General features: G+C 42.0%; 2 protein-coding genes across 2 annotated transcripts in view; one reads left to right on the top strand and one right to left on the bottom strand.

Moving 5' to 3' along the window:
• The window catches only part of TRMT2B (tRNA methyltransferase 2B), a 59,131-nt gene extending 57,246 nt beyond the window's left edge, over positions 1-1,885 (bottom strand). The window contains 1 exon segment of the mRNA XM_081809321.1: positions 1,829-1,885. Within this exon segment, the coding sequence (XP_081665447.1) occupies positions 1,829-1,885 (57 nt within the window).
• Positions 1,886-14,402: 12,517 nt separating this feature from the next.
• Positions 14,403-26,765, top strand: TMEM35A (transmembrane protein 35A). Its single transcript, XM_081808531.1, has 2 exons — positions 14,403-14,686; positions 25,063-26,765. The coding sequence occupies exons 1-2, from the start codon at positions 14,567-14,569 to the stop codon at positions 25,468-25,470; spliced, it is 528 nt and encodes a 175-aa protein (XP_081664657.1). The 5' UTR covers positions 14,403-14,566; the 3' UTR covers positions 25,471-26,765.
• The last annotated feature ends 1,231 nt before the right edge of the window (positions 26,766-27,996 follow it).

The following is a 27,996-nucleotide window of genomic DNA, read 5'->3' as shown; positions in this document are numbered from 1 at the left end:
AGTTCTGGAGGTTAGAAGACCAATATCGAGGTGTTAGCAGGGCTACGTACCCTGCAGAGACTCTAGGGGAAGATCTGTCCCTCACCTTCTGATGGCTGTTGGCTTTCCTTAGCTTTGGCCACGTTGCTGCAGTCTCTGCTCGCGTGGTCCCGTTGCCTTCTCCTCTTCTGTGGTCAGTTGGCCCTTGGGAGCCCTAGGGTTTTTCAGGCGTTCGTTCTCCCTCTATTTTATATTGCTTTAGGAAAGTGTTACATTCTTATGACAAGGTAAACCTGTTTGGTTTTTTTAAAAAGATTTTATTTATTTGACAGAACACAAGCAGGGGGAGTGGGAGAGGGGGAAGCAAGCTTCCCGCGGAGCAGAGAGCCCGATGCGGGGCTCGATCCCACCTGGGATCATGACCCCAGCCGAAGGCAGACGCTTAACGACTAAGCCACCCAGGCGCCCCATAAACCTGGTTTCTTAAGTGGATCCCACGCAGGGCTGCTAAATCCTCAGGGCAAGAATTGGTTTTCAACTTCAAAAGACAGAAGGAGGCTTGATACTGACGTGAGAAAGAAAGGCAGAAGGAAACGTAGATAAAATTAAATGTCCTTATAACCTGCAGCCCAATGACAAAGCTCCCAACTGTCTTGAAGTTAATGCCTTGCTAGAGGGAAAAACAACCTTAGTTTGACAATAGCAAGGCCTCCATTATCTTGTGAGTCTTCTTTAGCATATGAAAATCCTTTTGGAACTTCCCTTATCTTTACTTCCCTGAACCCCAAAGTATATATAATCAGTTGCTCCTCACAATCCCGAGGCTACAGCAGCTCTTTCTGCCCATGGGTCCTGTCCTGTGCTTTAATAAAACCACCTTTTTGCACCGAAGACATCTCAAGAATTCTCTCTTGGCCATTGGCTCCGGACCCCACCAACACAACAACACTACTCCAAAAATACATCAGATACCACTAATTCATCTACCAGCTCCTCGACTACATTCAGTGATTCCTCTAATTTTTAGAGGGGTCAGGAGCCCAGCCAAATGAATAAGAGAATGTTGAAGTATGCACACATGTGTGTGCTGTAAAAAAAAAAAAAAAAATGTTTTTAATAAAATTAAAATAGTAAGTGCACATTTAATGACACTTAATTTTTATATTTAATAGTAATTGGACTTTAGTGGAAAGCACTTTATAGCTAACATTTCAGTTATTTATTTATTCAAAGTATAACATGCCTATTATGTGCAAGGCAGTGCATTAGTACAGCAGTAGGTTAAACATGGCCAAGTACCACAAATAACAGCAAATATTAAGTCAGCCAGACCAAAGTTCAAAGCCCAGACTTGCCAGATATAAGCTGTGTGAACTTGGGCAACTTACTTAATTGCTCAGTGCCTCAGTTTCCTCACCTGAAAAAAATGTCCATAATAATTGCACCTACCTCACAGGGTTGTGATAAGTTAATATATGTAAAGTACTTAGAACAGAGTAAGCACACACTCATTGTTAGCTATTATCATCCAAAAATAATTTTATATACTGTATATGTACACATACATGCACACACATGCATATATACCCTTTAAAAAAAGAGAGAGATCTTTTAATCCCCATTCCAAAGGCTTGAGCAGGTAAAGGTTTGCCTCAATTCAGGGCCTTTCCTAACCACTCTAACGGTTCTTAAGCATTATTTGAACTAAAACCACTGCTTCAGGTTTCTAGGCTTGCACATTGCTATCAAGTGAGACCAGGCTGGAGAATGCACCTTTGGTTCTCTTCTCCCTTTTTTCTTTTTTTTAGTCCCCTTTTATGCAGATAGCCAGCTCTAGTCCTTTCTTCACCTCTTCTTCCCTTTTCTTCTCCTTCCCATGCTCTTTGGCTCCATTATCATTTCTCATCTTGGCATTTACTGTTGTGCCTAGCACAGAGCCTCGTGCCCTAATGGGAGCTCAATGAATATTTGATGAATTGAATTGAATCCTCCCCTGGTCTACTTGAAAGGGAAAGGGCATATTTTCACTCACCCCCACCCCCACCTATTCTGAGCATCCAAGTGAACTCCTTTAAAGCAAGTTTGTCATTTGAGAAGGCAGAACCCTGAAGGGTAAAGAGAGAAAAGAAATTAAGGAAGCTATAATGTAATTATTTAGCCATTAACCCTTTTATATTTATTTAATCTGATAAAGCATGTTCTTCTATAAAAGAGAAATCACCACATTTGTAAGAGGGGCAAGAAATATCCCATAATAAATAAAAGGTTAGACTCTTCAACTGGAAAAGTCAATAAATGGACATGTCAGAGGTACAAGCAATATTGTTAAATTAAATAAGAGCTGAAGCCAAGATAACCTTTGCTTAACTTGGTTATCAGCAAACCAAATCACAACGTGAAGTTTCTAGAAATCTGTCATTCTCACTTTGGTCCAGAGGAGATTTCTGAGAGGCTACGGCATTAGCTTTCAGAAATAACATGTATTAAAATCACTTCCATTAACCACATTCTTCAGGTGTGACTGCGTTAGAGGCTGAGAGGAATAGATGCACAGACCACGCCCTCTAAATTGTGTGACCCCATGGGAAGACTCACAACAAAAGAATATGCAATAATGGGCTTTGGTAATTCTAGCAAAGCAGTGAAAATCCGGATAGTGAGGGAAGGAAAAGAATGTGAGAATTGAGTTGAATGCTTAGGATTTGAATAACCTGAGAAGAGGTAGGAGCTGCAGCAGGAAAACAAGAATGAGTGATTTGTGTCCAAGGCCCAGGAGGAGGCAGGCCGGGCTAGATGGGAGGGCTGTCGTTAGCTGTCGTTAGCTTTCTGGCCTATTAGGTCACTAGGTCAGGAAAGATAACGAAGGGCCTGGAGCGCTGGATGAGGGGTTTGATCTAGTTTCCTTAACAATAGGCAGCTAATGAAGAGTTTTTCATGAGATGTTTCTGGAGCAGAACTCTAGATGCTGTGTGTAGGATAGATTTTAGGGTGTAGTGGCCTGGAAGTTGAGGGAGACTGCTACAGTCATCCAGATGGGAGGCACTAAGTCTCTGTACTAAGGCAGGTTACACTGCATTCTGTAAGAATTTCTCAAAATGTGGGCTGCACCTGGGTGGCTCAGTCCCTTCAGCGTCTGCCTTCGGCTCAGGTCATGATCCCTGGGTCCTGGGATAGAGTCCTGTGTGGGGCTCCCTGCTCAGCAGGGAGTCTGCTTCTCCCTCTCCCTCTGACCCTCCCCCCTGCTCATGCTCTGTCTCTCAAATAAATAAATAAAATCTTTAAGAAAAAGAATTTCTTAAAAATGGATAAGGGCCCATCTGCAATGTAATCAGCTGGGGTGATTGTAACAAATGCAGGTTCGTGAACCCCACCCCATACCTACAGAATCAAAATCTCAGGGGGATAGAGTTCAGAAATATTTGAGTTTTTAACAAGCACTGATAGTAATGTCCATTAAAATTTGAGACCTACCACCATGCATCAACTGAAATACTAGATGATTAGTTGAAAGTTCAAAAAAATCAAATTGAAAAAGCCCTAAAATAGAATATAGATAATTATGCATCTGAAATTTGGACATAGGAGGACTTTCTAAACTGAAAACCAGTAGGAAAAAAAAACATCAAGTAGGTCGAGTTTACTACATAAACCCTAAGAATTTCTATATGACAAAGGTATAATTAACAAATTAAATAATACATATCAAAGAAAAAAGATATACAAGTATGGCAAAGGGTCATTATCTTTATTGTATAAAGAACTTATATAAACGGATAAGAAAAACACAGTGACCCTAATAGAGGCCTTGGCAAAGGTTTGAAGAAATAATTCACAGGAAAAGAAATATAATTGGTCAAATAGTGTTTTGTTCTACCTCACTAGTAATGACAGAACATGCAAAGTATATAGATTGGCAAAGATTTAAAAAGATCTGTTATTCCTCAACGTAGACCATGGACAGTGAGGCAGATGCTCTTGCACATTGCTGGTGGGATTGTAAATTGATATAAAGTTCCTGGAAAGCAATTAGAATCAAGAATCTTTTGGGGTTCCTGGGTGGCTCAATCGTTGGGCGTCTGCCTTCGGCTCGGGTCGTGATCCTGGGGTCCTGGGATCGAACCCTGCATGGGGTTCCCTGCTCCGCGGGAAACCTGCTTCTCCCTCTCCCACTCCCCCTGCTCGTGTCCCCTCTCTCGCTGTGTCTCTCTGTCAAATAAATAAATAAAATCTTTAAAAAAAAGAATCTTTTAAAATATCACACCATTTGCCCCTGAAATTCCACCTCAGGAAGTTTATTCTAAGGAGATAGAGATATGAAAGGTCTTACAGTTAAAAATTAAAAAAGCATCGGGGCGCCTGGGTGGCTGTCAGTTAAGCGTCTGCCTTCAGCTCAGGTCATGATCCCAGGGTCCTGGGATCGAGCCCCACATCAGGCTTCCTGCTCTGAGGGAAGCCTGCTTCTCCCTCTCCTTTCTGCTTGTGCTCTCTCTAGCTATCTCTGTCTCTCTCTCTCAAATAAATAAATAAAAATTAAATTAAATTAAATTAAATTAAAAAGCATCTTTAAGGTCCAACATTGGAAAAATAGGGAATGGTTATTACATAAAATATGGTCCATCCATAGACTACTGCAGAGACACTAAAAATGACACTCACGGTATGGTGTTAGAATTCAGAAGAGTGTTACCTTTAGGGTGTGGGGAGCGGCTGGCAGGGGGAATGAGGGGGCTTCTGAGGTGCTGATAATATTCTATTTCTTCATCTGGGTGCTGGTTATAGAGGTGTATTCACTTGGCAAAAATGGATCAGTCTGTACTCTTGATATGTGCACTTTTCTGTATGTATGTTACACTTGAGGAAAAATTTAACTTAAAATTGTGTCTTTGAAAAGTTTGTAATGGCATGGAAATATGTGTAGAAGGCAACCTTAAATGAAAAAGACAGGATAAAGAATTATGCATTCAGTATGATCCTGTATGTATAAAGCAAAAAATGCATTGGAAAGCAATACAACAACTCTTTACAATTGTTGCCTCTAGATAGCAGGCTTAGGAATGAATCATTTGTCAGCTTATTTTTCACTTCTGTACTTTTCAAATTTTTTTTACAATGGACAGGCATTACATTGATGATAAGGAAAAATAGTAAAATATCAGAGAGGGCGCCTGGGTGGCTCAGTTGGTTAGGCGACTGCCTTCAGCTCAGGTCATGATCCTGGAGTCCTGGGATCGAGTCCCACATCGGGCTCCCTGCTCGGCAGGGAGTCTGCTTCTCCCTCTGACCCTCCCCCCTCTCATGTGCTCTCTCTCATTCTCTCTCTCTCAAATAAATAAATAAAATCTTTAAAAAAAAAATATCAGAGAAAAAAAGTGAATTGACGCATCTTGGTAAAGCCCGCATAGTCCAGACTGAAACTGAAAACTAGATTTTATCAGTTCCTGTGGAGGTGATTTAGACTCTGAGGGACTAACTTACATGTAGCAGATTTATAGGCTACTGGCTTACAAGCCAGTTTCTAGTGACCGAAATATTCTTATTTCCTATCTAGGGTTATACCTACCAGCTATTTATGTACTGGAGAAACCAAACTAGCAATCAGAAGGTCACTTGCAATTTAAACAGAGATGAATGGTTTCGAGAGAGGTCTTTGGGTTAATTGTAACATGCTTTCCAGACCAGCGTTTCTGTTACTTGAAGAGTGTTGGATAAACACTGACTCTCCACTGTTCTTTTTTCCATCACCTCTAACTACTCACCAGAATTTTCTGTCATTACAATATTACCTGCCTCCTATCCTCATGTCACAGTTGCCAAGGTAACAGCTCATCTTACATGAATTACATTCTGGGTTGGTTGCTCCTAGGTGAGATATTGGGAAGCATCTTAATCTCATCTGCAGTATATCTACAAATTATATTTACAAGAAGTTGCTTCGGGGAAGAGTCACAGATGGCTAGTTTCATTCACTGTGAGCTTTTTTAAAAAATTTTTTTTCAATTGAAGGGTCTATCATTTCCTGATTTATGTTTCTAATTTTTTCTAAACTGTATCTCTTAGGTTTGGAGATACATATTACTTTTGGGGCCCTTCAGTTCCCTGATAAACATCAAGGGTTTTTGAAGAGAGTACTTAGGAGAATGGCATTGGCACTTACAAAAATAAAGAAGTCAGAAAGAGAGATTTTTGAGAGAGAGAGATGATAGTGGAACACTGAGTGAGGGTCCAGTGGGCTTATAGAGAAAGAGTTAACATAATAGGAAAGCTCTCATGTTGTATGTGGGAGGAATTACCCTGGAAACTGTCACCAAACTACCTAGCTACCTTTATGTTCTGGTTTCTAAGGTAACACAGATATTTACTACCTCGCATTTACATGGCTGGTGCTGATGTTCACTTTCTCACTTAAGGTCCCAACCCTTTGCTTTTTATAGTGTTGAAATTTGCAATTCAATATTAATAGCATTCCAACACTGGCATCTCTTCCCTCAGAGCTAGATGTAGAGAAATAACAGGGGGACACCTCTCCCATGTCCTGGTCCACATTGGAATGCCATCAGTACCTGAACCTCAGCTTCATGCCTGGGACTCAGCCCAAGGGCACAAATTCTGCAACAACCTAGAGGCTATAATTTCCATCATCTCCAAATCACCATCCCCAGCAAATCTTCAATACTAATGACGCTCATCTCTACTTTCTTTTCCTGATGCTATGCACCTGGATTTCTTTTAAGAGCCATTACCAGGTTGAATGGAATGGTAGGACTAGATTGTTTTTAAGATGCCCCCCTATGCTTTTATGTTCCATGATTCTGTGAAGAAATGTAAGTGAAATACTTTCTGCCCCGTCCCCACTGAGTTGTTTAAGATATTTTGTTTGGTTTCTGATCTTGTAATTAGGATCTTTTCCAAAGGAATCCAATTATGTTGGAAATAAAAGTGATTATCCAGAACAGAATAATAGTAATAAAATAATAATAATAATAAGTATTCAGCATGTATTGAATCCTTATTTTGTGCCTCACTCTGTGCTTGGCGCTCTATGTGCATTATCCCATGTAAGTACCTATTTTACAGGTAAGAAAATTGGTAGCTGTATTTTACAGATGAGGTAACTGACATTTAGTGAGGGATCAATAACTTGCCCAAGGTCATGCAGGAAGTGGTGGAACCAGAACTTGAACTTAGCCGTCTGATGCTTGTGTCTCCACTTTTAATCTTTCAGCTTTTCATTGGTGGTTCTCAAATTTTAGTGTGCCTCCAAATTCCCTGGAGGACTTGATAGAACAGATTGCTGGGGCCCCTTTCCAGAGCTTCTGATTCAGTGGGTATAGGGTACGGCCAGAAAATTTGCATTTCAATCAAGTTCCCGAGTGATGCTGTTGTTGCTGGAGCAGAGGACCTGTAGTCTGTACTCTATCGCCTTCCGTCAAGGACAGAAGAGCCTCTAGCTGTAAGAACATGAGAAAGCTTACACTCTCTTCATGGCTCAGTGCTCAGGGACCCTGGGGATGTTCTGAACTGCAGGTTCCAGTCACTGCCTCTGCCTCTCCAGTAAGACCAGACAAGAGATTCCACCCTGGGGGAGAACACAGTGCAGGGCCTGTGCTCACAGAACACAAGATTGCTGATATGGACACAGCCTGGGTTAGGCTCAGTTTCTAACCTGGCTCTGACAGCTAGTTCTTTTGTGGAAGTAACTCAAAGAGTTAAAATCGAAGAGCAGTATTTGCCAAGTATAGCTACCTGTCAGTTGGGATTTTGATAAAACTGACACATTCAGTCCAATGCTGTAGAGGGTCTCGATTAGCACTATTTGTGAAGCTCAGGAAAGAGCCATTACTGTGCAAGCTGTCCTCAGAGCTTGCTGTTCACACCTACCTTATAAAGAACATATGTAGGCAGAGGCACTCACCCCACCATAACCTTGTTTCTCTTTTCACTTTTCACTCTTTTCCCACCATGTGCCTTGTGTTTCCCTGAGATACCGCTGAGGTCGCTGAGTTTTGAGGCAACAGAGTTCAGGGTTCATTAGCGTGATCGCACATTAGAATCAGTTGGAGGAGCACCTGGGTGGCTCAGTCGTTGAGCGTCTGCCTTCAGCTCAGGTCATGATCCCGGGGTCCTGGGATGGAGCCCCACATCGGGCTCCCTGCTCTGCGGGAAGCCTGCTTCTCACTCTCCCACTCCCCCTGCTTGTGTTCCCTCTCTCTCTGTCAAATAAAATCTTAAAAAAAAAAAAAAAAAGAATCAGTTGGAAAGTTTTTTTGAAAATACCAGTGCTGGGGACCCACCCCAGACCAATTAAATCAAAATCTCTGCAGATGGGCCTTGCTTATATGCCTTAAAAGGAAATTTCCAGGTGATTCTAAGGCCAGCCAAGGTTAAAAATCAATAGTGGTCCAAAAAATAGGCTCTGCTGTTAGGCAGACTCTATTTCTAGCTCTGCCACTCATGAGAAGATGACCTTGGGCAAATGACCTCACCTCTTTGAGCCTCAATTTCCCCATCCGTAAAAATTGGCTTAATAATAGAACTCACTAAACAGAATTTTCAGAGCATTCAGGGATCACTATACAAAAAACTTAGTATCTGTTGCCTAGTATCTCATGGGATTTACACATTTACATGAACTCTTCACCCTCTGTGAGCATGTGAGTTCAGGACCCCTGGTGTAGTCACCACCCAGAGACCTCTACAGGTGGAGCAAAAACCTACAAATATGCAAATGAGAGGATGTAAGGAATGGTACGGATCAAGAATAGAATTTCTTGGGGAGCCTGGGTGGCTCGTTCAGTTGGGCATCCAACTCTTCGTTTCTGCTCAGGTCATGATCTCAGGATTCTAGGATCAAGCCCCACATTGGGCTCCATGCTCAGCGAGGGGTCTGCTGGAGATTCTCTCGCTCTCTCCCCCTACCCCTCCTCTCTCCCTCTCCCTCTCTCTCTAAAAATAAATAAATAGATCTTAAAAAAGAGAATAGAACTTCTCATGCCCTACGAGACAGCAAGGAGGGCCACCTCTTTGTAGGAACCAGGCACTGGATCTCAGGTCAGTTTCAAGTTCAAGTTTAAAAATCCAGTGTTCTATTTTGCCTCCAGAGCCAAATAAAGATAAGAATCATCTCAAACCAACAGCTAACATTATGATAAATGATAAAATAAAAGTTAGCATGATGTAGCAGTTAATAAAATGGACTTTTTTCAGACATACCTGGGTTTCAAATCCCAGCTCAGTAACATACAGACATGTGACTTTGAGCAAGTTACTTAACCAAACAAAGCCCAGTAATGATAGTTTCTATTTTGGGGCGTTGCTGTAAGGAATGAATGAGATAATGTATGTAAAGCACTTATAATGGCATTTGACACATGGTAACCCCTCAGTAAATGATAACTCTCTATTACTAAAAGCATTCTTACTAGGATTGAAGACAAAGCTAGACTGTTGCCATTTAAGAGTGCTTAGAAATGTTCCAAGCAACCAGTACTATTCTCAGACCTGGGCAAGAGGGGCTTCTGCTCTGGCACCCACAGTTTAGAGGATCCCTCATATTACAAATACATAAAAATAAATTTATTAAAGAAGACATGGCCATCTGTGTCACTCAGGATCCAGTGCTCAGTGTGGCACAACACATAACCCTAACCCTCTGCTCTCATAATTAACATCCTTCAAATGCAAGGGGAATACTTCCCATCGCTTGCCCTGTGTGCTTGAAACAAAAGGCAAATGCATCCGAATGCCTTGAAAGTTTGTGAGTTATGTTGCTGCTGATATCAGACACTGCTTTAGTGTGCAGGGAGAATTTGAGCAGCAGAAGTGCTTAGTAAGAGAAAAGATAAATCAACCTGTCAAGTCCTTCCTCTCTCAATAGCAATAGATTCTTCCATAACAATGATTGTTTCCCAGTAGTAACAAGCATTGGCTTTCTGGCTTCTCTTTGTGTTCCAATTCACGGTTCCTTGACATGTGGTAAGTGGACCTCCATTTGTACTCTTGCCCCAGGCCAGGCAAATCTTAGAAGCTGGCCTGTAGCTAGCACGGTAAGATGTGAAAAAGGAATGAGGTATAACTATTGGAAAAGGAAACAAAAACCATCATTATTTGTAGCTGATTCATTTGTTGCTCTAGAGAACACCCAAGGGAATCAGTTGAAACACTCAGATGTAACTCAGAAAAAAGAGTTCAGGAAAGAGTTCAACAAAGTGGCTGAATAGCAATCAATAGTTTTCCTATAAGCCAGCAACAACCAGTTAGAAGATATAATGGAGAAAAAAAAAATCCATTTGTGATGATGACAAAAAATAGCAGAGAATCCCTAGAAATAACTTTTTTTAAAAAAGTTTTTATTTATTTATTTGACAGAGAGAGATTCCAAGCAGGAGGAGCAGCAGGGAGAGGGAGAAGCAGACTCCCGCTGAGCAGAGAGCCCGCCGTGGGGCTCGATCCCAGAACCCTGCTTGATCCCAGGACTCTGGGATCATGACCAAGCCAAAAAGAAGACACCCAACCGACTGAGCCACCCAGGCACCCCTAGAAATAACATTTTTTAAAAGGCATATGCTCTACACAAAGAAAACAAGGATATTTGTATATCTCTCAATAACTAGGATTTGAATAAATGGAAATTGATGCCATATTTCTAGATGAGAAAGCTAAATTTTGTAAGATGACCGCTTTTAAAAATTAATCATATGTTTAATTTAATCCAGTCAAGATTCAAAGTTATTTACCATGATAAAGTGATTCTAAGTTCACCTAAAAGAATAAATAAGGAAAATAGCAAAGAAATTTTCAAAGAAAGAATAATAATGATGGGATACTTGGCTTATGAGATATTAAAATGTATACATAAGTTATAATATTTAAAACATTATAGTATTGTCACAAGAATCAACAAACAAATCAGTGGAATAGAAGCCTTGAGACTGACCTAGTAAAAAGATAAGAACCCAATATACAATAAAGGAAGCATCACAAACCAACAAGGACAGAATTCATCAACATATAAAATGTAAAAAAAAAAAATGAAAGCATAAAACAGCTTTAAAAAGTACAAGCAAATGTTAAATTTTGAGATTGGGAAGAATTTTCTAAGTAAAAAAGCAATGGAAAAGTCATAAAAGTATTGCTAGACTTGACTCCATTAAATTTATTGGCAAAAACAAAGTGGGAAAGATATTTTTTTATTTTTTTAAAGATTTTGTTTATTTCTTTATTTGACAGAGAGAGAGGGAACACAAGCAGGGGGAGTGGAAGAACGCGGGGCTTGATCCCAGGACCCTGGGATCATGAGCTGAGCTGAAGGCAGACACTTAAAGACTGAGCCACCCAGGCACCTCTGGGAAAGATATTTAAAACATAATTGATGTCAGTATGATATAAAGAGCTCTTATGAATCGATCAAAAACACCAACACTCAAAATAAAAATGGAAAAGGACATAAACAGAAAGTATACATGTGACCAACAAATATATGAAAAAATGTTCTAACACACCAATAATCCACAAAATACAAATTTTTATGAATGAAATTGGTGAAGATGAAAAACACTGAAATCCTCAATGCAGAAAGATTGTGTTTTTGAAGAAAGTTTAATGATACAGAAAAATGCTAACCATTGAAAAAAAAGCAGGGTATAAAACTGACTGTATAGTAGGATCAAATTTTGAAAAACAAATTTATATGTATTTTGTACATAGAGAAATATTTAAGAAAAAGGTCAATTAGAATATTGACCAGTCGGGGTGCCTGGGTGGGTTCAGTTGGTTAAGCATCTGTCTTCAGCTCAGGTCATAATCTCAGGGTCCTGGGACAGAGCCCCATATCTGCATCTGCATCAGGCTCCCTACTCATTGGGAGTCTGCTTCTCCCTCTCCCTCTGCCTCCTCCCCCCTGCTCATGCTCTGTCTCTTTCTCTCTCTCAAATAAAGAAATATAAATTTTTTTTAAAAAAGAAAACATTGAAAAGAAAAAAAGGCAGGAAAAAAAAGAAGGCAAGGAACTTGTCAAAGATTATTTAAAAAAAAAGAAGAAGAATATTGACCAATCAGAATAACAATGTTCATCTCAGCATGTTGGGATCGTGAGTTATTTTTTCCTTATATTTATTATTAGTATTATTATTATTCAGTATTTTGTACATTTTATAACTAATATTATTATTCCCATTATCATGTAATTTGAAAGCAAATGGTATATAATTCCTATAGTGCCTAATTCACTTGTATGTGCATTGTAGAACTCAGTAATTTATAGGTCTAATCATAATCATGAAAGCCTGAAATTCTTCCACAATAAGATGTAACTGATTGGGGCGCCTGGGTGGCTCAGTCGGTTAAGCGACTGCCTTCGGCTCAGGTCATGATCCTGGAGTCCCGGGATCGAGTCCCGCATCGGGCTCCCTGCTCAGCGGGGGGTCTGCTTCTCCCTCTGACCCTCTTCCCTCTCGTGCTCTCTGTCTCTCAATCTCTCTCTCAAATAAATAAATAAAATCTTTAAAAAAAAAAAGATGTAACTGATTGCTAAACCTTAAAGCGTTAACCACTCCCAGGGATAATATGTGCATTTAAATTCATCAGTTTCCCCCACCCCCAAGGAAAATTTGTTAGGATCTGGTGCACAGAAAGTATTGTTCTAGGTACTATGGGGGATATACAGAAGTTGTTCCTACCTTTGAAATGCTTATAAGCTACACTAACTGTGGAGTAGATTAGGAAGACAAAAGAAGCAAAAAGGGAACTACATCATTATATGTTAGACACTGTGCTAGGCAATTTACTTATATCGAATTCTCACAACAAACTTTTGAGGCTGAATTTTCATAGACATTTTATAAATGTGGAAATGGAGGCTCGGAGAAGTTAAGTGACAAGTTCCCAGAGTTAGTGGCAGAGCTGGCTTTTAAGCCCTGGACCTTCTGGACCTGACTCCACACTATTATCTCTCTTAATGAACACTGCCTCATCAAAAAGGTGTGTGTGTATGTGTGTGTGTGTGTAATTACAGTGCAAAGCAGATCAGGTCAGTGCCATACTTATGATGCAGAGTATGAAGTATATGGAGAGGCAATAGAGCAATGGTTAAGAACCTGGGCTCCTTTTTTTAAAGATTTTATTTATTTATCTGACAGAGAGAGAGCCCAAGCAGGGGGAGCGGCAGAGGGAGAGGGAGAAGCAGGCCTTCCACAGAGCAGGGATCCCGAGGCAGGACCATTGGATCACTACCCGAGCCGAAGGCAGCCGCCCAAAGACTGAGTCACCCAGGTGCCCAAGAACCTGGGCTCCTAACCCAGGTTAAGACTGCTTAGGTTTGGGGGCGCCTGGGTGGCTCAGTCGTTAAGCGTCTGCCTTCGGCTCAGGTCATGATCCCAGGGTCCTGGGATCGAGCCCCGCATAGGGCTTCCTGCTCAGCGGGAAGCCTGCGTCTCCCTCTCCCACTCCCCTGCTTGTGTTCCCTCTCTCGCTGTGTCTCTCTCTGTCAAATAAATAAAATCTTTAAAAAAAAGACTGCCTAGGTTTGAATTCTGGCTCTCCACTTGCCAGCAGGTACTCTTGGGCAAGTTACTTATTTCCCTGTGCCTCAACAATGGTCCATCCATAAAGTGGGAGCTCATACCTAGCTTGCAGTGTTGCTGTAAAGCTAATGAGTTAATACAAGTAAAGGGTGGTTGTCTAGCACTTAGTAAACAGTAAACAGATATTGGTTATTATTTCAGCAAATCAGAGGAGGGAGAAGCCATATCCAGCTGGGACTGGATCAGGAAAGGCTTTGCGGAGATGACATTGAAGAAAAGGTTGAATGTTAAGGAATAGTGATGGAGTAGGGAAAGGGAATGTAGGGGAGGTGGGAAAGCTCAGGTTGTATGGGGCCCTGAGTAGATAGGAGAGGAGGGGAGGCATGGGAGCTATTGGAAGATAAACCTCCAAAGAGAGGCAGAGGTCAAAATGCCAAATCTAAAACTCTGGCGTTAACGACTGGACAATGGGAGCCATTAAAGGTTTTCCAGGCAGAGAAAAATAAACCTTTCTTCAGGAGCAACGGAGCCTGACAACTTTGCAGTTTTATCCTTGAGTGTTACCCACTGCAGAAACAAATAAACTGAGGACCGCTGTTTCGACTGAGGGAAAGGGAAAGGGGAGAGAAGGAGGGAGGTTGCAAAAAGGGAGTGAATAACTAGAGGACTATAGAGATGAAAAGTGCGCCTGGTGGGAAGTGGTGGGCAGGAGGTCTCCCCTGATTCCTCCTTCCAGAGCAGCCCAGGAACAGACCTCGAAGCATAACCTACTTTCCTCCCATTTTAAGACGTGAAGTATCCACCTCAGTTTAGGTCTTTAACTTCCAGACTGTGCTTTTGGCCAGGAGTAAGCGTAGGGCATTAGGACCCAGAAATTGTTGTAGTGAGAGAGGTTGAATCTCGATCTCTCAATTTTTCTCTCGAGCTCCCTCCTCTCCCTCCCTTTGTCATTCTAGCTGCCTGCTGCCTCCGCAGCGTCCCTCTAGCTCTCTCTGTGCTAACTGCCTGCACCTTAGACAGACGGGGTGCGCCCAGCGGAAGGATTAGTTGGGACCTGCCTCGGTGACCCCATGGCATCCCCCAGAACCATAACTGTCGTGGCCCTCTCAGTGGCCCTGGGACTCTTCTTTGTTTTCATGGGAACTATCAAGTTGACCCCCAGGCTCAGCAAGGATGCCTACACTGAGATGGTAAGTGAAGCAAACGGGTGACGAGGGACGCACCCCCAAGGGATTGTGAGTACCTCTCCCCTTCTTTCCTTCCCAGTCCATGATCCGGTCCCCTTAACCCCTACCCCCACCCCGGACCATACCTTCTCCCCAACAACTTTGCGGCTCTGAAGGAGCAGCTGGACAAGAGCGATTTCATTTGTGGGCTATGCTGGGAGCAACTGTTTTGGAGCCACTGGATGTCAGTTGGGGGAGGGGTCGCCCAGCGAGTACACCCCACCTCCAAGTAAACCAGAAGGCTGAGACCTGCGTAACACCTGTCACTGGCAGGAATCCTTCCCTCCTTCTAGCACACCCGAAGTCCGGGCAACCAGTCTGCAAGTCTGATTCCTTCCCTTGGAGCTAAGAGTTTAGCAAGCTGGAGAGTTTATTTATCTTAGGGAAGAACAAAGGGGAAGGAGGGAAAGATCTGGAGGAGAACGGGCTACTAAAACAAGCGATTCCTAGGGGCGGGAAAGGTATTCCTCATCCCTGGTGGAGAGCTGATCCCCTAGCCGCCTGGCTGTGTCTGTATCCTTCAGACAAAGCAGTCTTGGCCCAAATAAAGGTCATTGAGCGCCTGCTTCTGCCCCTTCTCTCAAGGGAGACCTGGGTGTTTTGTTTTGTTTTGTTTTGTTTTGTTTTGTTTTGTTTTGTTTGTGGGCTAATCTGCAAAGTCTGCCTCTTCTTTCCTGCAAAATAGTCCATAATTCCCACCTTGCCTCCTGTGGATTCCCCGGGGTCAGGTCCTCTGCAGGTTTTCCCCTCTGCAGAGTTGGAATCACCGAAGGTGACTGGCCAAAACATTTCCTCTGCAACCTGGGGGCTGGGCTGCTCTCCCCAGTTGGGCGTGAAGAGGACTTGTTCCTATGCTGTGGAGTGCGAGGAGATGGCAGGGGATGTTTCCAGCACTTTCGGTCTCTCGTCTTTCGTCTCTCCCCCTGTCACTTTGCCTCTTCATTTCCCCGCCCCAGCTGAAGAGAACCTGCTTCTCACTGCCTTTGCCTGACTGCCAGTAATGGGAGGGAACCCATTACTGGGCTCTCAAGGTCAAGAAGGAAAGGAGCTTAGGGGAGGAACAGGAAGGGGGAGAGAAAAGAGGCAAGAGGGTCTCCCCTAGGGCTGAGGCAAGGAGGTCTAGCCCCACATGTTGGCAGGAATAAATAGCGCTCTCCTGGAGCCCACTGCGGAGCCTTCCAGAGCCCCTCAACGTGAGCTGCAAATAGATGGAGACTGGCAGATTGTAGATGCTCAGAAAATGTTTGCAGGCAACCCTGGCTTCTGTCTCAGGGTTTGAGCTGGTGCTTTCCATGTCTCTCTCACCACAGGATCACCCTGGGGTGGGGGAGGGTGGCTGGGATTCAAGGGCCTAGGTCTAGCCCCAGTGGCAAATACTAATGTATTTCTCCTTCTCCCTTCCCCTCCTCCCAGCATGTTTGACCAGATGGAATTGAAATCAGGTCAAAATGAGTATCCAAGGCAGCCTGCACTGGGGAGGGGAGGGGAGGTGGGGTAGCAGAAGCCACCAAAGGCAGACGGACAGTGTGGAGGTGAAATGCCACTATATTTTTGTCTTGGTGGTAGTAGTTTAGTGTTAGATTACAAGTAAATGAATATGCTATTGCTTTTCTTTACTTTTCATATATACATGTATTAATATGTTTGTGTGTGCACCTTAGGTATTTTTGACTTTTCCTTTTCCTTAGGACATAGTATCCTTCTTCAGTATACTCCCTGGCCCCCAGGCCCTCCTCAGCTGTTTTAGAGGCCCCCCACCCCACACTGCACCCTAAGTACAATGTTAGGCTCTGCAGGCAATCCAACTAAGATGGAGTCACCGGGAATCTTCCTACCAGCTTGGCAGGAGCTCACAAGGAGGACCAGCCACAAATGGGTTTATAGTAGGTTTCTTCCTAGGGAGTGGAGCTGTCTATTGCAGTCTACTGAAAAGCCGAAGAAACCAATATCAAGATTTCATATCACAAAGGAACATATTTAAATAGGTATAAGCTAATACAGCAGTATAGAACTATTGTGCGTGCGTGCGCGTGTGTGTGTATGTGTGTGTACACACAATTCTGTGCTTATGTGTTCAGGGGCATGGAAGAACTATGTCTAGCTGGGAGGTAGACTTCACAGTAGTATGAAGCTTGAGGAGGATTTTCAGATTGCCTTTTCCAGGGTCCCCTCCTGCATTGAACATTGGCCCCAGGCTGGGGATGGCTGTTCAGCACAGGACCCACGGCACCAGTCCTGGGCTGGCCAAGCTTTATTCTTAAGTCCATAGGAAATGGGAAAAACTCAGTTCTAGTACAAAGAAGGGGCTCAATTTATATTTGTTGAATGGATGAGTGAATGAATGAGTCATTGGAGCATTGTCTTGGCTGGTCACCACCCTTCAGAGTTCTCTGGTTGGATCTTGATTATGTAGTTCAGGAGCCATTTCTTGCTCTTAGAAGGGGGTATGGCCCCTTAGGACCCCAACTCTAGATCAGCTAGGTTGATTATCTGGGATTTTCTGTTTTCCATTTAGGAGTAATTCCTCTGCTTTGACAGTCATGCATTGCCTGCAGTAGCTTTTCTTACAAGATCTCAAAGTGTTGTTGTTTAAAGATTATTTGCTCTTTAAAACATATCAGTGAGGTAAATTCATTTTATTAGTTATTCTTATTTTACTGATGGATCAAACTGATGCAGTATCATAGGGTAAGCTGTTGTGGGAGCAGAGATTAGAAACCAAGCCCGTGACTGAATATTCTCAGTAGAGGAGTCATTAATGATTACAACTGCCTTTTTGGATGTCAGAACTTGCAACTGATTCTTGAAAATATCTGGCATACTTTTGCTTCTTTTTCGTAACAGCTCAACTACACCAATCCATATTTTTACTTCGAAACCAATTTCAAATTTAGATTTTTGGTTTTTTTCTTTTCTGCCACTTTTTAATTTCTTGTTCTAAAACCATTAGCGTTATGCTTAGGTGTTGTCCCCTCCATAAAGAATCATTGCTAAAAACCAAACAGACAAATGACTAGTAGCTTCTTTCCTGTACTGCAGAAGCCAGGATTGGTTAATGTAAAGAACACAGGCTTTCAGTCATATAGGTTTGTGCTTGAGTCCTGACATTCCTACTGCCTCAGTTTCCTCATCTGTAAAATGAGGATAATAATTCTTCCCTTAGTAGGTTGTTGTAAATATTAATTGAGATTATATATGGAAGCATCTGGTACAGTGTTTACATATAGCAAATGTTCAAGAAATGCTCTGGGTGAAGTGATGGTGATAATTGATTCCACATCATGCAGTGGCTTCCTGACTAATTTGAATGGTCAGTTTAAGGGATTGAAATCAGGCATTTAGGGGCGCCTGGGTGGCTCAGTCGTTAAGCGTCTGCCTTCGGCTCAGGTCATGGTCCCAGGGTCCTGGAATCGAGCCCCGCATCGGGCTTCCTGCTCCACGGGAAGCCTGCTTCTCCCTCTCCCACTCCCCCTGCTTGTGTTCCCTCTCTTGCTGTGTCTCTCTCTGTCAAATAAATAAATTAAATCTTAAAAAAAAAAAAGAAATCAGGCATTTAGAAGAGCAAGATGCTATTTTCATGTGCCCTGGTGAACAGACCTTTATGCAATTACTAATTTTGAAAACTCCACACTTGCTGCCGGTTAATGCACAGTGGATTCCATGCAGAACTTCCAGATGTCACTCTGAATTGCCCATTTGGTGTGTGTCGCCCCATACCTCCTCCAGATTTAGCAAGTGTCATTATAGAGTACTCTAAAGCCCACATGAATTCAACATGACTGATCACTCCCTTGACTAAATGCCTTCATTAATTCACTTGAAATTGGGAGACAGCACTTACAAATGCTGCTAAGCAGTTTTCTGTGCAGTGATGGGGAACATACAAAAGGTTGACTTGCTCTAAATTTGCTATCCAGCTCTTTGTAGCAGTGGTTCCGTTCTGTAATCAAAAGGGGCCACATGTAGAATGGTGAGAAAATACCCAAAAATCCTGTCGCAATGAAGCCAAGGGATTTTGGCCCCAAGGAAAACAGGGCAAGTCTCTGCTTCTTTGCATCCCCTCAGAGGGAAGCTTTGTTGATTTGGTTGATTGGCTTATCTATAGTTAAATGCCATCCAGTTTGTATAACCCTGGGGAAACACTCCAGATACGTTTGGGCAGTGTATTTAACGTCCTTAGGTAATCTTTTATGCTTCCAATCACCGCCATTAATTGCTTTCCAGCTAGGTGATAAGATAGTGATTCACTGATGCTTAGACTGCTCTCTGAGGGGGTACAGTACTTTTATTCCCTCAGAGAGGAAACTGCCTCTGAGTTGTGAAGTGACTTTGCCTTAGTTCATACAGCCAACCATCCCAAGCTAAACTCCACTGGAGCTGATGCCAGGGCATTGGAGCCTTTAAGGTCTCAATGGCCAACAGCTATGCTTGTTACAGAGCTACCTTTGGGCCTCAAATGCAATCTGGGAAGGATCCAGTTTGGTTAGTAGGACCAGGTTTACCAGCTTCCCCTGTAGGTAGGTACTATATGACAGTGGGAAGTAGAATTGCTTAAAATGTGTTTATCATTCACATGGATATTTGGCAATTAAACACGTGATGGCTTTTTATTGCATTTAAGAAATAATCGATAACTCACATGTGGCTTTTTCCCCTACAAAAATGCAGGGAAATCATACTGGAGTCAGTAAACTTTGCAGCAGTTATGTAGCCTTTATGGTCTAAGATAGCAATGAGGCTGAGAATTTTAGCCAAAATGTATTTTTGTCAGTGCCCTCTTTCGCTTTCATAGTTTTTTTTCTCTCTGTAAATTTTAGTGAAGTGTGACATACATTCTGAAATGTGCATCTAACATAAATGTACAGTTCAAGGAATTTTCAGAATACTTCTGTGTAACCAGCACCCATATCGAGAACACAGAACATCAGCTCCCCAGAAACCGCCCTCATGGCCCCTTCCAGTTACTACCTCCCCAAGAGTTATTATTTTCTGACTTCCAACAATATAGGTTAGTTTTACCTGTTTTTGAACTTTATATAAATGGAATTCACAGTAGATTAGCCTTTTTTTTTCTTTTACCCAACTGGCATAAGTATACTGAAGTGGACCAAACCACTTGGTCTCTGTTCCCATTTTGTCCTGTTAGCTGACTTGGATCAGTTATTAATTGTAATTGAAGATAAGTGTAATTAGACAGTTTTGAGTTCTTCAAATAAATGTCATTAATATGAGATCATGGACCCTGGGGTGTTGTGAAGAGTAAATGACAAAAAGAAAAAAGGTATGACTAAAGAAAGGCTCCATATGCTTTTGACTCATGTCTGAATCATATCTTCTCACACCATAAGAAAGGACCTGTTTGATTCACCACTATTATCATTAAAATAATCACCGTGGCTTGCTTGCAAACACATGGACTTCTCATTATTGTATGGTTCATTAATAATGAAGTGTGTGTGTGTGTGTGTGTGTGTGCGTGTGTGTGTGTGGCCCTTGTTTGATGCCATGATGCTATGTTTTTTGTTTTTTTTTAACTAAATCTCCAAATGTTCATTTAATTTACAAAAAGGGGAAACCCAGATAATAAAATGCTTAGTAATTTTCTCCAAGCAACTTAGGGGCAAAACTAAAATTGAAATTTAGCTTATCTTAGGAATCTCAGCCCAAGGATATTGTTGGATGATTGCTTTCGATTAAAGGGATTTGAAACATTTGACTGAACACTCCTCTTCCCTGCTTCCCTGCCCTATAAAGAAACTAAGGTTACAGGGTCTGGGTCATTGCAATGGAAGGGAAACAGACCCAACAAAGTGAATTGTGAGAGCCTTTTGGGAGAGTGACTCAGTCAACTCTCTTTATTCTTACTATCAGAACAATTAAAGTCTTTAGAGCTCTAGTTACTATAGATTCAAGACATGTGAACCTTCTATTGTTAGAACTGAGGTGGCCCAGACCAAACATTGATGCGGCTGGCAATAGTAGGATTCTTCTGATGTCTCCATCCTACTCCACAGGAGAAAGAATAAAGGGCTTCCTATAATGTCAAGACTCCATCCAAGCTTAGTCCCATTTCTAACAAATTAAACATTCCCTGTCTGGAGTCCTGGAGAATAGATGCTATCTATACCTAGTCAGCTTTGAACTAAAGATTTGATGAGATGGCTTATCCATGTGCAGTTTCCTCTGGAGAAAGGAAAGGGGAAAAAAAGAGGCAACAGCTGCATAAAAGAGCCACAGCTGTAGTTTAAGCAGTTAGATAAACAACTGAAAAAGTAATATGAAGTTACACCAAATGTAAAGAAAAAAAATCACCCAAGTTCTAGGAACTTGATTTAAAGACGTGGAATTTGGCCCCAGGCTACAGATTCCACTGTAGTATAGTTAAGAATCTATTCCTGAATGATGGGTGGTTAGCCTTAGCCAAAAAAGGAGTGTTTCCAGAAGCCACTCAGCCAGCATCTGAAGTCTTGGCTCTGAACTGACTGTGGGAAACTCATCTTGCCTCCTGCGTTCATCATGTCAAAAGCTTACATTTAGGGTTTAGGAACTGGCTCTTGGGAAGCTTTGTGCTGTTAATTAGAAATAGTCCTCACTTACAAGTGTTAAGGAAGCCTCTTGTGTCTAGATTTCTTTCCCTAATGTTGCCCCGTTACTGTTACCAGAGTGCAGAGGGGGAGAGAGTGGGCAGGTGGCATCTAGTTTAATAGTGAGAGGAACGGGTACACTTTTCCCCACCACCAGGTGCCCTAACCCTCATCTCTGCTCTGCTCCATGTGGGTCTGGCTCAGTTCAGCCCAGAGTTTTACTCTGCCGACTAGTCAACGTCCCTACTAATTTCTCTGAAAGTCCCTGATTTAACCTAAAATGGGAAGAGGGAGGAAGAAAGACTAACACTCCGTGTTCCTTTACATGCTCAGGAACAGGATAGGGACTAGGGTGAGGTGAAATTTTCAAGACAGGATCTGATAGGGCCAGGATTGGGAAGAGATAAGGCAGGGTTGTATAAGTGCAGAGCTGGATCTTGCATTTATGTAAAAGCTTTGATATTTTGCTCATTAATGATATTATCTACCTTAATCAAGAAATGTTTTTGGTGCCCTCTTAAATTTTGCATTCAAGGCAAATAGCCTGGCTCATTTCACTTTAGTCTTAACCCTGCTCAGGAAAATGACGCTCAGAGAGGTCAAATAATTTGCCTATGGACACCCAACTAGAAAGTGACAGAGATGGGATTTAAAGCCAAGTCTGTTTGAATCAAAACCCATGTTTGTTTGTTTGTTTTTTTCACTAAACCATTGGTCTTTTTTTTTTTTTTTTTTATCTGAGAGAGAGAATGGGAGACAGAGAGCATGAGAGGGGGAGGATCAGAGGGAGAAGCAGACTCCCTGCTGAGCAGGGAGTCCGATGCAGGACTTGATCCCGGGACTCCAGGATCATGACCTGAGCCGAAGGCAGTTGCTTAACCAACTGAGCCACCCACGTGCCCTAAACCATTGGTCTTTTAACAGTCCTCATAGAGGATTATCTTGTGCCACTCATGATAATTAATCCATGAAATAAGGTGCATTCACTTATCCAAAAGTGAGAGAAATGACTTCGCATTTGTTCCAAACCTAGAGTGTGTGAACACTATTTTTTTTTTAAAGATTTTATTTATTTATTTGAGAGAGAGAGAATGAGAGACAGAGAGCATGAGAGGGAGGAGGGTCAGAGGGAGAAGCAGACTCCCTGCTGAGCAGGGAGCCCGATGCAGGACTCGATCCAGGGACTCCAGGATCATGACCTGAGCCGAAGGCAGTCACTTAACCAACTGAGCCACCCAGGTGCCCGTGAACACTATTCTAAGTGCCAGATGCTTCTAAGAGGTCAAGTTGGCTTTCTGTCTGATTCTTATGATACTTGCCTCGCATCTGGAGCTTTTGACTATTCTCTTCTTGAAAACCTTGGGCCCCATGACCTTGTCTCTCTTGGTTTTCCCCCTACTTTTCTGACCACACTCTCTTCTGTCTACTTTGTGGACTATCTTTCTCTTTCCATTTCTTAAATGTCTGTCACACAATTTTTCCCACTGTATATATACATTCTACCTGGGATACTGATGACTATCCATTCTATATCTTTATTCCAGACCTCTCTTACTGAGCTGCCTACCAGACATCTCCACTTAGATGTCTTAGAGACACTTCAACTAAAAAACCCAAATTGAGTCCCTTACTCCTTCTTACCCCTTGCCCCATCCCCAACCTGTTCTTTCAGATGCATGCCCAAACCTGGAGAATGGTAACACCCTTCTACCCAGGTACCCAAGCCAGAGACCAGAGAATCTTTCTTTACTTATCCCTTTCCCTCAGGTTCCACTTCCAGTATAACACTAAATTCTGTTGATTTTGCATTAAAGGTATCCTTGACTCATTCCCCTTCCCTATATCCCTACTGTCATTACTCTAGGTCTCTTACTTGGTCTCCTTGCTTCCAGGCATACCTCTCCCAATCCATCCTCCACACTTTTTCCAGAGGGACCTTCCTCAAAAGCAAATTATGTTGCTCCCCCTGGCTTATAGGATAAAATCCACCTCCACAACACAACATATATAGTTCCCCATGATCTCATAGTGACACATATATAGACATATATAAGAGGACATATATAGTTCTCATGATTCATGATTCATATCTATCTCCCCTGTCTCATGTCTCACTGTCACCCCTCCCTCTCCCAACCTATGCTGAACTGGGGTGGTGTTTGAAACACCCAAGTCTGTTTTGTGCTTCAGGGCCTTTGCTTATCCAGTTTCCTCTGCCTGCAATGCCCTTCCCTTATTGATCTTGCAAACACCTGGTCTTCCTTTAATATTCCACTCTAGCTTTTCTCCGTTTCCGTCTAGGGAAACTTGACCACTCTGGTGTGGCTCCACTATATCTACTGCATAATTTTGTTCAGCACCCATAACTTTTCTTCATATAAACTCAAGCTTCAGGAAGGCAAGGCCTTTGAATGATTGACATCTGTATCCAAAGTACCTAGTAGAGTGCCTAGCGCAAGGAAGCACTTAATAAATATTGAATGAATTAATGGGTACTTACTGAAAACAAAGCAGTGGGCCAACATAATAAGACACTTGATAAAATCTCATCGATTTACTACAGGCCAATCTGAATACAGTGAAAAATATGATTATCTATTACCCTAAGGTCAATATAATCTTATTACTTTGTAATATATCCAGTGACTCCCTCCTCTGTTCTATGATGTCTCCCTTTGGGCTACAATTAGACCTTGTACAGACGTCTATTATGTGTCACTAACCATGTTGCTTTATACTGGTGTTTTGTGTATCTGTTTCCCCCCACTGGATCAAGAGCTTCTTGACCCTGTCTTATTTACCTTTTTATCTCCATTGCATAATCCATAGTAGGTGCTCAATACATATTTGTTGAATTAAAATTAGTGAACTTGCACCAGGCTAATCAAAATAGTGTCTTGTAAAGGCCTGGGACTTTATTTCACTGACCATGAGAATGATTTTTATCTTACTATATTTTAAAGATATATAAGGGGCTAACATTTGCACACATTTTTATTTTTCTATTTACTTAGTACTCACTTTTAATTTTTGCAGATTCCACAAATATAAACTCCTGCTCAGCTTTTTTCTGAATTATCACAGATTCCAAATTAAGGAAGTCCGAATTAGTGAGGCTTTATCATACTGTGCCTTGCCTTGTTTCATTTTTGTTGGTATTTGTATGCATCTGGGTTTGGACGAGGCAGGCACTAGAAAATGTGGTTGTGGCTAATCTGTACCAGACTTTATGGGCCCAATAAATTTTCTTATAAATGCTTTTAGTGTTGTTTATGATTTATAATCAGAAAATAATTTTTAACTATAAAGCCAAATTCTCTTTGGTGCTGTTACTAAGTCTTATTTATTTTTAAAGATTTTACCTATTTATTTTAGAGAGAGAAAGAGAGCACAAGTAGAGGGGGGAGGAGCAGAGGGAGAGGGACAAGCAGACTCCATGCTGAATGCAGAGCCCAGCCCCATAGTCATGCATGACCTGAGCTGAAATCACGTGTCAGACCCTCAACAAACTGAGCCACCAGGCACCCTGTTGTTACTAAGGTTTAAATCACAGGGACCTCAGAAGATTGCTCGTTTTTTTCTTATCTTAATTACAAGGCTTTTATTTAGGGGCCACAGTAAAAAAAAAAAAAAAAAAAGGGACCTGATGGGGACATGGAAAGGGAATGGTGGGGAAGGAGGCCCTTGCTTCTGTGTTCTTCATTCTAATTTTAAAATCATGGTTAATGTGGCATTCCTTGTGGTATTTCACTCTAGAAACGTGCTTACAAGAGCTATGTCCGAGCCCTCCCTCTGCTGAAGAAAATGGGGATCAATTCCATTCTCCTCCGCAAAAGCATTGGTGCTCTTGAGGTGGCCTGTGGCATTGTCATGACCCTTGTGCCTGGGCGTCCCAAAGATGTGGCCAACTTCTTCCTACTCTTGCTGGTGTTGGCTGTGCTCTTCTTCCATCAACTAGTCGGTGATCCTCTCAAACGCTACGCCCATGCTCTGGTGTTTGGAATCCTGCTCACCTGCCGCCTGCTGATTGCCCGCAAGCCTGAAGACCGGTCTTCTGAGAAGAAGCCCTTGCCACCACCAGGGCAAGCAGGGAATGCCGGGAACGCGGAGGAGCAGCCCTCTTTATATGAGAAGGCCCCTCAGGGCAAAATGAAGTTGTCATAGGAAAGCAGAAGTGCAAAAAGTGAACCTTCCAGGCAGTTGCCTCCATGACACCCAGGAAGATGTCAGTGTGTGTTTTTCATTTGATTTATTTATCTTGAAGGAAAGGGAAAAAATATAATCTGCAAGTTAATGGTCCTATTGGCTTGTGTACACCTATACCCTAAAATGACCTCCCCACATAGACATATGTGCACCACCTTTAATCACTTTGGGGCAACTCTCACATCTTGCTGCATGTACATGTATACGGCTAACTGTTGAAGTGTATTTGTGAGATGGACTCCAGCAAGCATGTGACTATAAGATTATGTGTGGGAAAATGTATTTACTGTCCGTGTGTGTGTGTTTGTGTGTGTGTGTGTGTGTGCACGCACGCAGGTGCGAGGAGAAGGCTCTGATCTTGAACTAATCCTGCAGAGGTATCCTTCCCTTTATAGACTGATTCTAGTGAGGGCAGAATAAAATAAACCTCCTCTAAAGAGAATCCTACTTACTTCTGGTATAAATCAAGTGATGTATTCCTGTGGGATGAGGGAAATTAAGTTGAAAACTTAAATTTACCACTTTAGAAGAAAGTTCCTTCAATTTGAGACATTGAGTTATACTGATTAGCCTCCACTGTAACAGTTGTTGAAATTTTAAATACTCCATATTGAGTTTAATTAAAATAAGGGATATATGCAGTCAACACATAATCTAATTCTTCAAGTGATAAAATTGGAATTTTACCTTGCCTTTGCCCCAAACCAACCTACTAAGCTCCTTTGCTCACAGTTTGAAATTGAAGCAGTAAACTTGTTACCAGACATCTCTTTTTTGGGGGTGGTTCTTAAGCCAAAAGCTGCCTCACTTCCTACTATTCTCAGCAGAGAATCCCAACCAGGATTCGGCAGCTGCTCTACTGTTGGGTTGAGGGAGCAGGGATTAGTCCCGTTAGAAGTCTGTGAATCTCAAACTCTAGCTGTTCTCTTCAATCATCTGAGACTTGACAGAGGAGCTGTATCCAGGGTTTCCCTGCCAGACAGGTTCATTACTCCTATTGACTCTTCACTGAACTTTGCTAGTGTAAGCAGAGATCCAAGTTACTCCTCTGGTTGTCTCCTCTACACCTCTTTATCATTATGGTGGCTGGAGTTCAGCAGGGGGAAGGACATTTGATATGGATTGGTTGGATTGAGCAGTATGAACTTTGCTTTCTTCATTCCATACTGCTGTTTCTCCTTGTTAGATGTGCTTTGATGGTTTTAATATTATTGTGCCAGGGATGGGGAGAGGGGTGGGGGCATTGTGTGGGGGGGGAGTACAAATTATTGTATTTTCTTCAGTGTCATTGTTCTTGTTAATTGATACCTCTGTCTTATTTCTCTCATTCTTTCAAAATAAAAATTTTTGAAATTTGGAGGAAACTGTCTGGACAGATAATGAAAATCTGGGAAGAAAGGGTCATATGAAGCAATTCTGGCTCTTTAATTTTTGATTCTGGATGAGGGAGAAGAAAGAAAAGGAACAATATAATCACTTAGTATACTAACGAGGTTACCACACTTCGGTAACATCAGCACATAAGACAGAAAGCCAGAGAATTAGGATCAATACAACTTTCAGGTTTGGGAAGTTCTGCTTCACTAGGTGATGCCAAGGGAAGGTGGAAGAATGAGTTCAGAGAAAATTGCAGGTGTATGAAACAAAGGAGAACCAATGCTCTCTCACTATGTGTATCCATAAAGTGGCACACGTTCCAGTGCCACAGACTTGTCATGTTAGGCAAGTTATTTCAGCACTCAGAGCCTCAGTTTCATCATCTACAAAAGAGAAGGGGATTGAAGGTTTAAAATCCATTCCAATTCACAGTTGAGTCTATGAAATCATTAAGAGTATGAAAAATGACTCGAGAAACTTTCAGTTTTCCTAGATAAGAGCAGTTTATGTACTAGATAAAATATCACTCAATTCTCATGCATGATTAAACAAGAGTTCGTGAAAGTACTGAAAATCATATAAGATGTGGTAAATAGTAATTTCTGGTGTAGTCTTTCCCAAATATATCAACTTAATCTTTGATTCTTCATTTCTCCCTAAGATTGCAGTTCCCTCCTACAGTTTTGCCCAGTTTGTGGATATGTTTTGGCCTCAAAAACACAGTGAGAGCCATTTAATTTACCTTTCCTCTTTAATTCCTACTCTAGTAAGAGATTAAACTAGGGACTAGGCTCAGGTCTCAAACTAAACCCTTGCTGCTGTTTCAGCCAGTTTCTTTAAGACTCACCAAAGTTAGAAATCTGTACGTGTTGCCTGGCGGGTTACATGCAAGGTGCCACATCTAGCTTAGGATCCAGGTTTTTGGCAAACCCTGGAAGATGTGAATGCCCACCCTCGGTAAAAGGAGGGCAGATGCAGCCGTCCTTTCCTCCCATCCCAGAGCTTCGCCTGGGAAAAGCGACAGCTTCAGAAGTCATAGACTCAATAACCTAAGTCTCTTGTCCAGCAAGGTTCATATTTTCCCTATAGATTCAAAGTCCCGACACT

This window comes from Leptonychotes weddellii, chromosome X (genome assembly GCF_054177405.1).
Source record: "Leptonychotes weddellii isolate Sample4059 chromosome X, ASM5417740v2, whole genome shotgun sequence".
NCBI lineage: Eukaryota > Metazoa > Chordata > Mammalia > Carnivora > Phocidae > Leptonychotes > Leptonychotes weddellii.
This window is presented reverse-complemented; position numbering and strand designations above follow the sequence as displayed.

Bases quoted from the DNA above. Each gene is read 5' to 3' on its own strand.
- TMEM35A (XM_081808531.1), top strand. From the start codon at position 14,567: ATGGCATCCCCCAGAACCATAACTGTCGTGGCCCTCTCAGTGGCCCTG. The intron at 14,687-25,062 runs GTAAGTGAAGCA...ATTTCACTCTAG, and splicing joins AGGATGCCTACACTGAGATG to AAACGTGCTTACAAGAGCTA.